Source organism: Sapajus apella, unplaced genomic scaffold (genome assembly GCF_009761245.1).
Source record: "Sapajus apella isolate SASKATOON/1434 unplaced genomic scaffold, GSC_monkey_1.0 scaffold71, whole genome shotgun sequence".
NCBI classification, from domain to species: Eukaryota; Metazoa; Chordata; class Mammalia; order Primates; family Cebidae; genus Sapajus; species Sapajus apella.
In genome coordinates, this window is record NW_022437011.1 from 10,055,277 (window position 1) to 10,069,076 (window position 13,800).

Here is a 13,800-nt window from a genome sequence, read left to right on the forward strand (position 1 = left end):
CTCTGCATCTGAGCAGTAAAAGGGCTATCATGGATCCTCTGAAACCTCCTGGAAGGCTGGTTAGCCTCCTTCTGTCGGTCTAGATGCCCAATGTGGGGCAAGGGCAGTTGAGCAAAGACTACAGGTCCTCCTCCCCCTGGCAAAGCCATCATCTCCCCTTGTGGCATTTCTTGGAAGGTGCTGTGACTGTAATTGTCTTAGCAGTTGAGGGCCAGCGCTGGGTGCCCATCACAGGTCTGGGCCGTAAGGGGCCAAGGTGCTGCTTCACTCCTGGAGCAAGAAGGCTGCAGGCATCAAAACCCTCTGGGAGGCTCTGGTCTTTCTGTTTGCCTTTCCTGCTTAGTTCTCTTGGGTTGGAACTGGTACAGACATGCACAAACAAGAAGGACCTAATAAGGCTCAATTACCACATGAAGGCAGTCGATTAATCATTCACAAAGTCTGAGCCGTGCAGGTGAAGGTTTCAGGTGCCAGAATGGGACTGAGAATCGGAGCCTTCACCTGAGGCTTGTGCTCACATTTCCTGCAGGTCATCCCTGCCCTGACCTCTATGGGGACTGGAGCCCCACTTGCCCATTGTCTGCCAGGAACCAGGTTTCTGAGTAGCCCATGTGAATGTCACCTCTACAGCTATACAATACAGTAGTCCTAGATCCTGGAACTAAGGGGACGACTGATCGGTGTGTCTGGTGGCCAAGGTTGCAGTGGGCATTGGTGGTCCCAGAGAAGACCACAGGGCTTGGTGGACATTGTCCATCTATCATTTCTGCTTACAGCTTGAAGGCAAGGAGGTGGGAGGTGCCCCTGCCAGAAGCTGCTCAGCTCTTCCTAAAGCTACTGCGCATCTGATACCTGAGCTTCCTGGGCCTTTCTGACCTAGCCTGGGCTTCTAGGCCACACCTGTTTGCTCACAGGCCTCTCCCTGCACATTCCCCACCCCACACTTGTGCCTGCATCCATGTGACAAAGCTCTGGGTGCCTGCCCCTCTGCAGGCACTACACCAGGCTGGGGCTGAGAATACTGAGGGTTGGTTCAAAGGGCAGGTAACAGGCAAGCCAGTGAAGGGTCCCCCACTCCGCCTTTAGTTCCCTGGGAATAATCTCTTTTTATTTTATTTTTATTTTTTGGGAATAGTCTTTTCTTGCCTGGGGCTGGTTGAATAGGGTGGTAACTAGTTAGCGAATGAGGGGTGAGCCTTTTGGCACCGACACTTATGGAAGGAAGCCAATGCTTAAGACCTCATCAGGAGCTGGAACCCAGCCCCTGTCCCTAGACTGGCCACAGGGGGGCACTTGATCTCCAAGAAGTGGCTGGATCAGAGCACTGACAGCGGGCACCAGAACCTCTTCTCAGGTTGGGCACTGACTGCTGCCGACAGGTCTGGAAACGTGGTGCCTCTTCCCACCCCAGCCCCTCCATTGCTCTTTTGACCCCTCTCCTTTTTTACCTTCTTTTTAAAAAGGTTTATATTTTTTAATATTTACAGAAGTTGAGAGAAGAGTTGCCGAGGTTCTGTCCTCAGCTAAAGGTGAAAAGGTCCTAAGGGTTTGGGGGAACTTGGTGCTCCAGGAAATAAGACTCGGGTTTCTAAGGTATGTGTGGGCACTCAGTGCCCCTGTCATGGCTGTCACAGCCCTCTGGTTTGAAGTCCTCCATTTTGTAGCTGCTGTTTCAAACCTCTGTCAGCGCTGTCTGGGAGTCATGTGCTCAAGTCCCCAGTTCCCCACGTTTCCGAGTATGTTATGTGAAAGCCCCGGCAAGGACGGACCTGATTAAACTGGAGAAAGGCGGAGCAAGCAAGACTAGGACATTTTTGTTTCCCCAGCTAAGCTGCCTGAGGTTCAGTGGCTCCAACAGGAGAAAGGCATGGCCACCACCTCAGCCCTGTCCCTGGGGGCTGGGGAGAAGGGGAAGCAGTGAGGAGACTGATGTCCTGATGCCCACACCCTACACGGTAGTCATGAAGACTGAGTGGTCCCGTGTCCAGAAGGCCCTCAGCACAGGTCCTGGCACTTGCAAATACCTCAATAAATGGTAGCTTAAGAGAGTCTATGGGGCCTCTCCCACTACAGCCAGCCTTCAGCTGAGTCTCTGGCCTGAAGCCCAGGATGGCCTTCACATGAATCAAGCAGGCTATTTCTAGAGCTGGCAGGGGAGGGGGCTTTCTGTCCCAGGGGCAGGCAAGCCAATCCTGTGACAGGGAGAGCACAGGAAGAGGTTATTCAAGGCAACCTGCATGCCATTGTATTCTGGTTTCCCTGTCCAGAGTTGCCCATGCAGGATCCTGTGGTGAGCAGGCCATCCCGGCAGATGGAAGAGACAGTCTGCCTGGGGCTTTCCTGCTGCAGTGACCCCAGGGTCTGGGGTGCCCAGGCTTCAGTGGGCGGGTTAGGCTCTAGCTGGGTGTGAGAAAAGACTTTGCTGTAGCCCCAGTCACCTGTTCTCTTTCTGGTCCCTTTTCTATCCCAGTTAGGCCCGAGCAAGCCTGGCTTGCCAGAGGCTTTAGAGCCATAAAGGCCTGGGTCCAGATCCTGCCCTTGCCTGTGCCTAGTCACGTGTGCTTCGACAAGTGACCTAACCTCTCTAAGCCTCGAACTCCACAGGCAGTGATGGTAGTATCTACTTCAAGGTTGCTGTGAAGACGAAATCAGGTACTGGACCTTAGGAGAGGCCTCGGAATAAATGGGTCATTCATCCTCTCCCTTTGAGCAGGCTTTCCTGGTAAAGGGTCATCTAGACCCAGACCTGTGTTGCTGAAGAGGGCCAAATGAAAGTGGGCTGGGATTAAACCTTTGCCACAAGAGAAGGAAAAGGAACATGTCCATGCAGCGGAGGACAGCTGATATAATGAGAGGACCTGGAAAATCTCCTACTAACCCATCCAGCATGCTCTGTAATAGCGAAGACACCAGGCTCCAGAGAGAGGGGCTGCCAAGAGAGAGGTCTCAAAACAGATACAAAACACAAAAAGAAAAAGCCGCCAAAGGACTAGTTTAATTGATAAGATTCACGCATTTATGAACTCTGGAAAAATGAAAAATGCTTACTGCTTATGAGTTTGATGACAGTGGTTGGTTGGAGATTTTTCTTTCCCCCCAGTGGCCACAGATTGACTAGCAGCCATTTAAAATATGTCCTTATGGGAAGAGAAGCTAATGCCTGCCTCAAGTTAGCTGACAAGTGGCAGGTAGTTGGGGTCCTTCTTGACCTGTGGATTTGCTTAGCACTCAGATCTCTTGATAGAGCACTTAGCCCTGACAGGACTCAAGTTTCCAACTCCATTTGGAGGAAAAGTGAGCATCCCAGGCTCGGGAAGACACCACACAGGCTCCAGCTGCCCCATATCACTCGGCCAGGTTTTCATCCCTGCCTTCCTTCATCCTTTCTATCAAGGTATAGAGGTCAGGGGCAATTCTGAAATTGTGTATTGCCCAGGAGTGAAAAACCAGGGCTCTTGATTATTCTTTGAGGGTTTAAAGCCCTCTTTTTTTAAAGGAGATTTTAATTCCTTTTCCTCTGTTACTCTTGGGTGATGGCTCAGTTATATCTCAAGAAATGCCCCCCAGTCCCCCTGAAGGGGGAGGACATGTTACCTGGTTATAAAGTTATCTAAGTAGGGTTGGCCATTCTGCAAGTTCCATAGTACTTGTCCCTGTGAGGGTGACAGTGTCATGAGTCTGGAATGGAGAGAGAAAGCAGCTGAGCTGAGCCACCCTCCTTTCAGCAGCAGCAATGGCAGGAGCATGGAGATCTTGCCAGCCTGCCCAATGGCTTCCCCCTGCTATAGCCTTCCCGTGGTCCTGGGAGGCTAACTTTGCAGGACCTGGGGTTTGTACCAGTCCATTCTCACCCTCTTGCCCCTTCTCCCTCCAGTGTATGTGGTAGAAGACCAAAGAAGAGATGAGCTGGGACCATCCACCTGCCTCACAGCCTGCTGGACTGCTCTCTGTTGCTGCTGTCTCTGGGACATGCTCACCTGACCAGCCCAGCCGTCCGGTCCTGCCAGCTCTGCCGCCACCTCTGATAGGTGTGCCTGCCCCCGTCTCTTCTGATTGCTGTAACACATGACTAGCTCTGCACAGACATCTCTACCTTCACCACTATGGGGTTCTAGATTAGTGGGGGTTGCTGCTGTTTAATTCAGTGACTTGATCTTTTTAATGTCCCAAATCCATTTCTTATTGATCTTTAAATATGTGCTAAATGACTTTTTTTTGGCCAAAGTCTTAGTGGTGAAATATATAGTTATAATTTTTAAATTATACGTTCAAGGTAGTGGCCAAATGTAATACACCATGGAATGATTTCTCTGCTAACAACCTGTATGTTTCAATAAATTTGTCCAAAGCTCAACTGTCTAAATGATTGCAGGTCTAAGCTAAGCCCCCTTGAGTCTGTGTTTGTCTCCTGGACTGTTACCATTTCTCACTACTCACCTGTTCACTAAGGCTTATAAAATTTGGGTATCTCAGCTAGTGGTCACCAACCAGTATATGACCAGCAGCCAGTCTAACTTTTTATTCTGGCGGTGATGCAAACAGTGCAGGTGCTACAAGGACGGACGGTTCTGAGGCCAGGTGTCCTCCAGGCGGGTGATGGGTTCCTGGTCCAGCTAGCACTTTCCCCCAGTCCCACTCAAAGATGGGCTCAGGGAGGAGTATTTGCCACGACAACTTACACCTGCCTTTACCCAGTGCCTAGGAAAGGGCCTTTTGGTAACCAGGGGCTGCCCCTGGAGTGGCTTCCAGGCCTGCTCCCTAGAATCCCAGGATCCTACAATCACATGGGGCCATACCAGAGGTTTTCTTTTTTCACTGTGGTCTCCCACCTCTCACCCCAACTAGTCAGCAGTGCCACTCATCTCATCTTTGGCCACAGGGTGGCGCCAGGCTGCCATAGCAGCAAGCCTGATTTTCCTCCTCCAGCTGGTCCACCCAGCCCAGCTGGCCAGAGAGGCTGCAGCTGACAGCTCCCTGCCGACTCTGCCTTCCTTCTGAAGCAGTGGATGTGCTGATAAATGTCTACCAGCCTCTCTTTAAAAAAAAAAAAAAACAAAAAAACCCAGCCATGTTTTGTAGCATGTCCTACGTCTTATTTCTGTGGTGTAAGCGTTCCCACTCTGCCATGGCTGATTTCAAGTTACCAATGTGATGTCACTGACTGGAGCTGGGAAGAGCAGCACAGGACCTGCCATCATGTGGGATTTCTGCCACCCACGCAATAGGTCCAGCCCCACAGATCACAGTCAGTGCATAGATAGAGCACAATCATGGTCAAATGTAGTAATATAATTAGGGATGAGTTTTGAATATTTATTGTCCTTGTTTTTAACCTAATTTGCACATTTACATAATTATAATGGCTGTGTTTAACAACTGGCTTGCAACAAAATTCTTAAAAATTGAATAATTGGCCCACCTGGGCTGGGACGAGCCAGCTGGAGCATACTGCTGCCCTCAGCCTCTAGGAGGCCTCAGGATTACAGCGTCCATCTTATGATATTGGCCTGAAGGAGACAGTCTTGGAGGTGCTGCTGTTGAACTTCCTTTTGGAATGTATGGGAGAAGGCAGGAAAAGAAATCTCTAGGCAACTGCCATCCAGGGACTGCTATCCTGTTCACTTATTCAGCTGTGAATGTCAGTGTTCTTTCTTCCTCTTCTGTCTACTACATGCAGGCCCGGAAGCTGAGGGGTTAGTCAAAGGTACAGGAAGGGAAAAGAGAAGAGGGCAAGAGCCCATCCCCCAAGGAAGGAAGGGCTCCAATGCAGAGGGAGCGGGAGCTGAGGTGGAGACGGCCACTGCCTCTCTAACCCTCTGTTCCATCCCTCAGCTCAAGAAAAGCAGGCTTAGCAGAGTGGACACTTTTTATTGGTCTGGCTGGCATGCCTAGTGGAAAGCTCAGGCAGAGCTTCCTATCTGCCCTGGCTCCCATCTTCCCTCTCCTGGGAGTTTATCACACACCCTGAGAGGGAAGAGTATCTTGGGCCAAAGTGGGAGGTAAAGCCAGGGTAAAAACTCTAGGGCTGAGAAGCAAAAGGGGCTCAGGGTGATGCAGAAAATGTGACGTTGCCAGGCCATCCAGATGAAACATCCATGGGGCAGAGGAGGAGCTGTTTCCCTGCAGAGACTCCTCTGCCCCCACCAGGAATGGGAGGGGCAAGAGGAAGAGCTTCCCCAAGAGGCTCCCTACTGGGCCCTTCGTGCCATCAGCATCTCCCTGATGTTGTCCTCAGCTTCCTTAACGCTCCGCTCCAGGTAGGACTTTTTCTGCTGCAATATGAGAGACAGACAAAGGTTAGGACCAGAGTGAATGAGCCAGGCTGGAAGACGCAGCTTTTATGTCCAGTGGCTAGGCTTTTCCTTTGTGACCGGTAACTTCCAGGAGCATAATGGGAGCCAGGTACACATACCTGGCCACAGTGCTCCCCCCACCTCTGAACCCGTGGACAGCAGGGAGGAGATGGCTTTGGTACAGGAAGCAAAAGCATTATGTGGAAGACAGGCAGTAGCACTCTTCCCCCAGAAGGAAGCAGACTCTAAAAAACAGGCGTCTTGGTACATGAAGTTATCCCAGACAGACAAAGGCCAGGAAATTCCAGGACAAGGCTCCTGTCCCGTAACAGACTATCTCCTCTCAAGGTTTTCCACGGTCTGGGCCAGGCTTCTGTAGCCACCACAGCTATAAAATGGACGGTGCATGCCCTGCCCCGTCCACAGGAGTATGGGCTGCTCTGAGGGCCGTGGGGCTGTCTCACGTCACACTGAGTGGGTGAGTCAGGAGGCAATCTGCTTTTCTAATGAGACTGCTGCCTGCCAGGAATCCAGGACACTGACACACTGAGGAAAGCAGACCTTTTGGAGGCTTACCTTCTAACTCATCTGGGTCCTAAATTTAAAATCTCAGCTTAGACCATGAACTTTCACTACTTTCAGGTGCCAGGATTACAAAGATTAGTCAAAGGAAATGATGTCTGTACATTATTTGCCCTGTGCTCATCCCAGAAGTATGGCGATTTTACCACTGGTCCTTGCCCTGAGGACATAGTTGTGGCTGTATTCCCAGTTAACAGACATGAAATGAAGCCTCCCTTTTTGAGGACTACTACTCACGTCCTGAGGGAATACTCAGAATTATCACACCTCCCAGGACACAGGTGACTGAGCCACACTGGAACCAGTAACGCAGTCACCCGCGCAGTCCAGGTGCAGCCGAGGCCCTTCTCTCATCTCAACCCCCTTCACCCAAGCACCTGTTGATTCTGTTCCACCACTAAAGTGCCCACAGGACTCGGGGAAACAGGGAGAGGTTGAGGCAGAGGCCAAGTGAGCTCTCTGTCCATTAGTTGTTTGTTTGTTTGTATGCTTTACTTATTTATTTTTGAGATAAGGTCTCAGCTCAGAGCACAATGGTACAATCATGGCCTCTACCTCCCACCTCAAGCCCAAACAGCTGGGACTCTAGGTGCACTGGGACTACCAGTGTGCACCACCATGCCCAGCTAATTTTTTATTTTTTGTAGAAATGAGGTCTCACTGTATTACTCAGGCTGATCTCAAACTCCTAGACTCAGGCAATCCTCCCTCCTTTGTCTCTCAAAGTGCTGGGACTATAGGTGTGAGCCACTGCACCTGGCCATTTATTAGATGATACATTTAGACGCTTTTTCCTACAGAAGCCAAATGTAGCATACACAAATCTTTATCAGTTCTTCTATGAACCTCTGATTCCTATCTGTCCTCTCTCCCTGCTTCAAATTTCCTTAAGGCTACAAAGAGCCCTCTCTATTCATCTCCCATCTGTCTAAGTTGCACACAATTCTTTGTGACACAACAGGAGCTCCCTAAGAACTCCTGGTGGCCAGACACCGTGGCTCCCACCTGTAATGTCAGCACTTTGGGAGGCTGAGGCAGGTGGATCACCTGAGGCCAGGAGTTCAAGACCAGCCTGGCCAACATGGCAAAACTCCGTATCTCTGCAAAACATTAGCCAGGTGTGATGGAGAGCACCTGTAATCCCAGTCACTCGGGAGGCTGAGGCAGGAGAATCACTTGAACCCAGGAGGTGGGGGCTGCAGTGAGCTGAGATCACGCCATTGCAATCCAGCCTGGGAAACAAGAGCAAAACTCCAATTCATGGTGACCGTGATAACAATTCAATTAAATGCCCACAAATGTATATTATTGCTAAGGAATTTTAATTACATTGCTAAGCCAGATATAGTCCTATCACTGTGATATCAAAGTGGGAACTTAAACTTCCTTTGATAAACAACTCTTTTTTTTTTTTTTTTGAGATGGAGTCTCGCACTGTCACCTGGGCTGGAGTGCGATGGTGCGGTATCAGCTCATTGCAACCTCTGCCTCCTGGGTTCACACAATTCTCCTGACTCAATCTCCCAAGCAGCTGGGATTACAGGTGCACACCACCATGCCTGGCTAATTTTTTGTATTTTTAGTAGAGACAAGGTATCACTACGTTCATCAGGCTGGTCTCAAACTCCTGACCTCCTGACCTCCTGACCCACCCACCTCGGCCTCCCAAAAGTGCTGGGATTACAGGCGTGAGTCACCTCGCCCTACAGATAAACAACTCTTAGACTTTTAACTGGTGAGCTGAAAAAAGGCAAATACTAGTAAGCCCTGACAGACCCTAAAGAATGTATGTTCACTGGGTGTTGCACAGAGGGGAGCAACAGCTCAGTGCCACACACCACCTGGGCACCCTGTGGACCCCATGGGAATGCAGGGGAAAGGCAAGTGGAATAAGCCTGCTTCTCCTCCTGCAAAAGTCAGCCAGGGCCCAGGGACTCTGGTCTGTTGCATTCGGTCTCTGCCAACTTGCTGCCACAGCTGGCAAAACCATAAACTTGGAACATCAGCAAGAGCTCTTCTGCCCTCTCACCCAGGCCAAACTCAGGGTGTGACTCTCAGCTTTAAAAATTCCTTATTCTGTAAGATCTCCGTCTTCTAACACTTTCATGAATTTTACCACTGCATATCCTCAAGTCTTCAGGTTTCCAAACAATGATGCAAATTAACATATCTAGCTATGTTTTTGTTTCTAGAGATGTGGTCTTGTTATGTTGCCCAGGCTGGCCTCAAACTCCTGGGCTCAAGCAATCCTCTTGCCTTAGAGGCATGTGCCACTGCGCCGGCTTCATCTATAAATCTTTAATTAGTTTAAATAAACACAATAGACATTTCTTTAAAAAAAAAAAAAAAATTCCTCACATCCCTAACATAGTGGACCTTTCTAACTGTATTTCAATAATTCCTGTCTCAGTCCTCAAGCATATTTAAGCCCAGAAGACTCTCATCATAATCAAACTCAGACCAAGGCACCTGTTGTGGGTTAAACTGAATTTGACAAAAAGATATGCTGAGGTTCTAATCTCTGGTAATTAGGAAAGAGGATCTTTGCATATGTAACGAAATTAAGATGAGGTCATATTGCATCAGGGTGGGCCCTGAATCCAATCATGAGTGTCCAAACAAAGCCATGTGAAGACAGGGACACATGCAGAGGGAAAACACTGTGCTGACGGAGATGGAGATGGGGAACACAACTACAAGTGAAGGAATGAATGCCAGGGTCTGTGGGCAGCCACTGGAAGCCGGAAGAGGCAGGGGTGGGCTCTCCCCTCGACCCTTCACAGGGAGCGTACCCTGCAGCACCTTGCGTTTGTTGGGTTTCTGGCCTTCAGAACTGTGAAAGAATACATTTCTGTTGTTTGAAGCCAACAATTTGTGATAATCTGTTATGCAAGTAGAAAACCAATACAATACCTGAAATGATGGATGCCCCCAGAGGTCAATTCTACCACAATTATTTGGGGATAAATATGATCCTAGCTTATAAAATTTTAGAGACAGTTGCTCAGGCCTCTGCAATTCAGTGTGGTCAGAGCCATGGCGGGATCGGTCCCGTGAGTCCAGAAGAACCTCGGGAGAGCTTCTGTCTCCAGGGGTGTCTTAGTCTGTTTGTGTTGCTCTAAAGGAATACCTGAGGTTGGGTACTTTATGAAGAAAAGAAATTTGGCCCACAGTCCTGTGGGCTATACAAGCATGGCACAACATCTGCTTCTGGAGAGGGTTTCTGGCTGCCTGTAGAAGGCGATGGGGAGCCGCCTGTGCAGAAATCATGTGGCCAGAGAGGAAACGAGAGAGGAGGTGCCAAGCTCTTTGCAACAGCCAGTCACCAAAGGAACTAAGCGTGAGAACTCACTCACTCCCATGAGAACGGCACCAAGCCATACACGAGAAACCCGCCCCCACAATTCAAACACCTCCCACCAGGCCCCACCTTCAACACTGGTGATCAAACTTTTTTGGGGGGGGTGTCCCGAGGGACCGAATTTCAACATGAGACCTGGCGGGGGGCAAACAAACCATACGCACACTACGGCAGGGCCATCCTTCATTTCCAGTGCGGTGCTGTGCTCTTGGGTAAGGGCACTAATGCCATATAAAGGGCTCCAGCCTCATGACCTACTCACCTCCCAAATGGCCCGACCTCCTAACACTATCACCTCAGGAGTTAGGATTTCAACTATGACTTCAGGGAGAAACAAATATTCACACCATAGTATTTTTCAAATTCCAAAAAGCCATGCATGCATGGTCTTGGTTTCAGCTAAGTCTCCGACCTCACCTCCAACAGCTCTTCCCCGTCGCTCCTTCAGCTCCAGCCACACCAGCCTCCCGTGCTGCTCCTCCAATCCACCAGGTATGTTCCTGCCTGGCCTTTGCCTTTGCTGTGCTCCCTGTGTAGTTCTCTTCCCTAGATATTCACATTACTCATTCCCTCACTTCCTTCAGGCCTTTCTCAAATGTCACCTTATCTGCAAGGCCTTCTCGAGTTCATGCTGTCGGACACTCCTCACCTTGAGTCCAGAGCTCTCTTCACCACAGGAAGCAGCAACTGTCTGTCTGCCTTCCCTTATGAGAAGGAAAGGTCCACAAGGACCGGACTTTGTTCTGTCACCTGATACAGTCCTGCTGTCTAGAAAAATGGCTGGTACATCATAGGAACTCAACGCTTGTTGAATAAAGTGCTTTAGTGTGGGAAATGACGCCTTACTGATGTACACACACTTTTCAGTTTTTCCTCCCAACTTGAATTATCAAGAAACACCCACCAGAGGAAGCAAAGGCAGAAACTGACCGTTTTCCTTCAAGGTCTTCAGCTTTCGGCATTGCCCTCTCACGCCTGCCCCTGGACACATACAGATTTAAAACTCCAACCTATCACTACAAACAACGTCAAGTATTTAAGGTGATGAACAGGTTAACTAGCTTGATTTAGTTATTCTACATTTTATTTATTTATTTATTGTGAGACAAGGTCTTGCTCTGTCACTCAGGCTAGAGTGCCGTGGTGCAATCTGGGCTCACTTGCAAACTCCGCCTCCCAAGTTTAAGCAATTCTCCCATCTCAGCCTCTGAGTAGCTGGGATTACAGGCAAGTACCACCATGTCCGGCTAATTTTTGTATTTTTTGTAGAGATGGGATTTTACCATGTTGGCCAGGCTGGTCTTGAACTCCTGGCCTCAAATGATCTGCCCACCTCAGCCTCCCAAAGTGATGGGATTACAGGCATGAGCCACTGTACCCAGCCCACATTATATTTATAAATCATAACAATACTTTTACTTATAAATTTACACAATTAAAAAATATTGATTTGTAACGTCACAGATCCCAATGGGGGCTTTGGATCTGGCCTTGCTTCCACAAACAGAACAGGCCCTAACAGTTAGGTTTTAATGCTTTATCAGGTCAACTTGCAACACTGAAAAACAAACTGCCCCAATTTCCCATGTCCTGGACTCTGAAATCCTTGAGGAACTGCTCTACCCCATGTCAGACTAGGGCTGCCAGGAGCTACATGGGTACAATGACCACTGCGTGAGATCCAGGAGGCATTTGAAATCCACACTTACCTCCAGCAGTCCTGGGAAGGCATGTGCTGGCCTCACTGCAGCATCTTTCTGTCTAGCCAAGCAACTTCCCTTAGAATGCTTTTGCCAGGAAAGTCTCTAGTGGCATCAAACCACAAAGCTCTGGGTGCAGCGACATTCTTGTGGGCCCTTGTCCTGATGACAAACTCTGAGATTTCCTGTGGGGCTGAGCACGACTGGGGAAATGACATTGTTGGAGTTATTGCTCATCAGCCTGAGGTTCTTTTTTCTGGGAGTCAGACTGAGGGGCTGGTGTTTCATTCTCATCCTCTTACCAAGGAAAGAGGCTCCAGTCCCTAGAACTTTCCTGATATGACACAGTCTCTCAAATAGACTTCTGAGGTAATGCATCTTGTGACGCTATCTCTACAGACTTTTTTCTTTTCTTAGGAACTTTGTCTCCAGCTCTCCTTCTCTAAATTAGTTTTCTCTCTCTCTCTCTTTCTCTCTCTCTCTTTCTTTCTTTCCTATTTGTCCTGCCTTGGAGTATAGAAAAGAGTTTTCTCCTCTCTGACCCTCTATTTTCCCATTTGTAAGATGAGGATTTGGGTAATATCAGTGTGTCTCTCCACCCCCACCCCCACCCCCACCCCCACCCCCACTCCCACTTTTACTTTAGCCATACAACACTTTCTTCAAGTGAACTAAAGACTAAAACAAAATAGGTAAAATGGAGCTCAGAGGAGAGGGGCGCCATAGTATGGACGTGTACATGTACTTTAATCTGAATAAAAGTAGCCCTGCTGGCTCATCTCCTGCCCTCCAATCCAGGCTTCAGAGGCAGACAAGGCAGACTTAGGTCCCCTTCTGTTCCTGATATTCTGTGAGAGCTGAGTCCTCAGAGACCCTCTGCTGGGAGTCACGGTTTCTGACCCTGAATGTGACCTGCCTTGGTCACATACTTCTCCCATGTGCTAAATCCACGGCATCCAGCTCCTGGAGACCACCACCAACTTCAAGCTCTACTATCAATCAAAAACAGTGAAGGCAAAGGCCATCTTCTCACTGTCTCTACCGTGACTTCCAAATTAAAAACCCAAAACCTCACTCATTCTCATGTTCGCTCACTGGCAGATCTGTAAAATGGTCACAGGGTGCCAACTGCCCACAATGGGGATGTTTGGCAAGAGGCCAAGAACTCACTGCAGACTGAAGAGGCATGTCTTGACAGGGGACAAGGGTTGGAAGAAGGCAGGGGAAACAAGACAGAAAACAGAAAAAAAGACAGCGAGAAGACACATCAGAGAAGTCAGGATAGAAAATGGGACAGCATGGGCACAGCTGCAGCAGGCAGGGGCAGCGCAGAGCCCTGAGAGGACACGTGCCCTGCGCTGCCAGCCTGGATGGGTGAGGAGCACCACCAGAGGCAGGCAAAACCTGACACCTGAGAGACAGGTCTAAGCAGTCCACGGACATGCCCACTTGTAAACGAATCTGGGTGCATCCACTTCACTAGAGGACACAGCTAAGTATGGTAACCGCTGAGCTACACCGCTGGGAGACAAATCAAAGAAAGAGAAAGCAACCTTAGACATGGAGCAGGAGAAGAAAGAGAAATCTCAGAAGGAGTTACTGTCCCAGCATCTTCTAGATACTTTAGAAATATCCTTTAGAAAAAAAAAAAAGAAGGAAATATCCTTCAGAGATCTTTCTGCTGAAGGACAGGGACAAAAGACTTGCTTCAGTTGAGCACTGACCTGTTTTTCTCCCAGGTGTCCTTTTACCTGCTGCCAGACTGACACTGCTACCATATGGGGTCAGACTCCCAAATCCCATCTATGATCACATGCTGACTAGCACCCCCAACTCGGTCTGCCAAGACGAACCCCTACACCAC

The 13,800-nt window shown here is 49.2% G+C and overlaps 2 protein-coding genes across 3 annotated transcripts in view; one reads left to right on the top strand and one right to left on the bottom strand.

Annotated features, from left to right (window-relative positions):
- Positions 1 to 4,359, top strand: part of CYSTM1 (cysteine rich transmembrane module containing 1) — a 66,300-nt gene extending 61,941 nt beyond the window's left edge. For both annotated transcript variants that reach the window (XM_032250410.1, XM_032250406.1), the window contains exon 3: positions 3,875 to 4,359. In XM_032250410.1, coding sequence (XP_032106301.1) covers positions 3,875 to 3,981 — 107 coding nt within the window. In that variant the 3' untranslated portion in view covers positions 3,982 to 4,359. The remainder of the gene's footprint in view (positions 1 to 3,874) is intronic.
- Positions 4,360 to 5,071: 712 nt separating this feature from the next.
- Positions 5,072 to 13,800, bottom strand: part of PFDN1 (prefoldin subunit 1) — a 60,105-nt gene continuing 51,376 nt past the window's right edge. Inside the window, exon 4 of the mRNA XM_032250413.1 lies at positions 5,072 to 6,272. Coding sequence (XP_032106304.1) covers positions 6,189 to 6,272 — 84 coding nt within the window. The 3' untranslated portion in view covers positions 5,072 to 6,188. The remainder of the gene's footprint in view (positions 6,273 to 13,800) is intronic.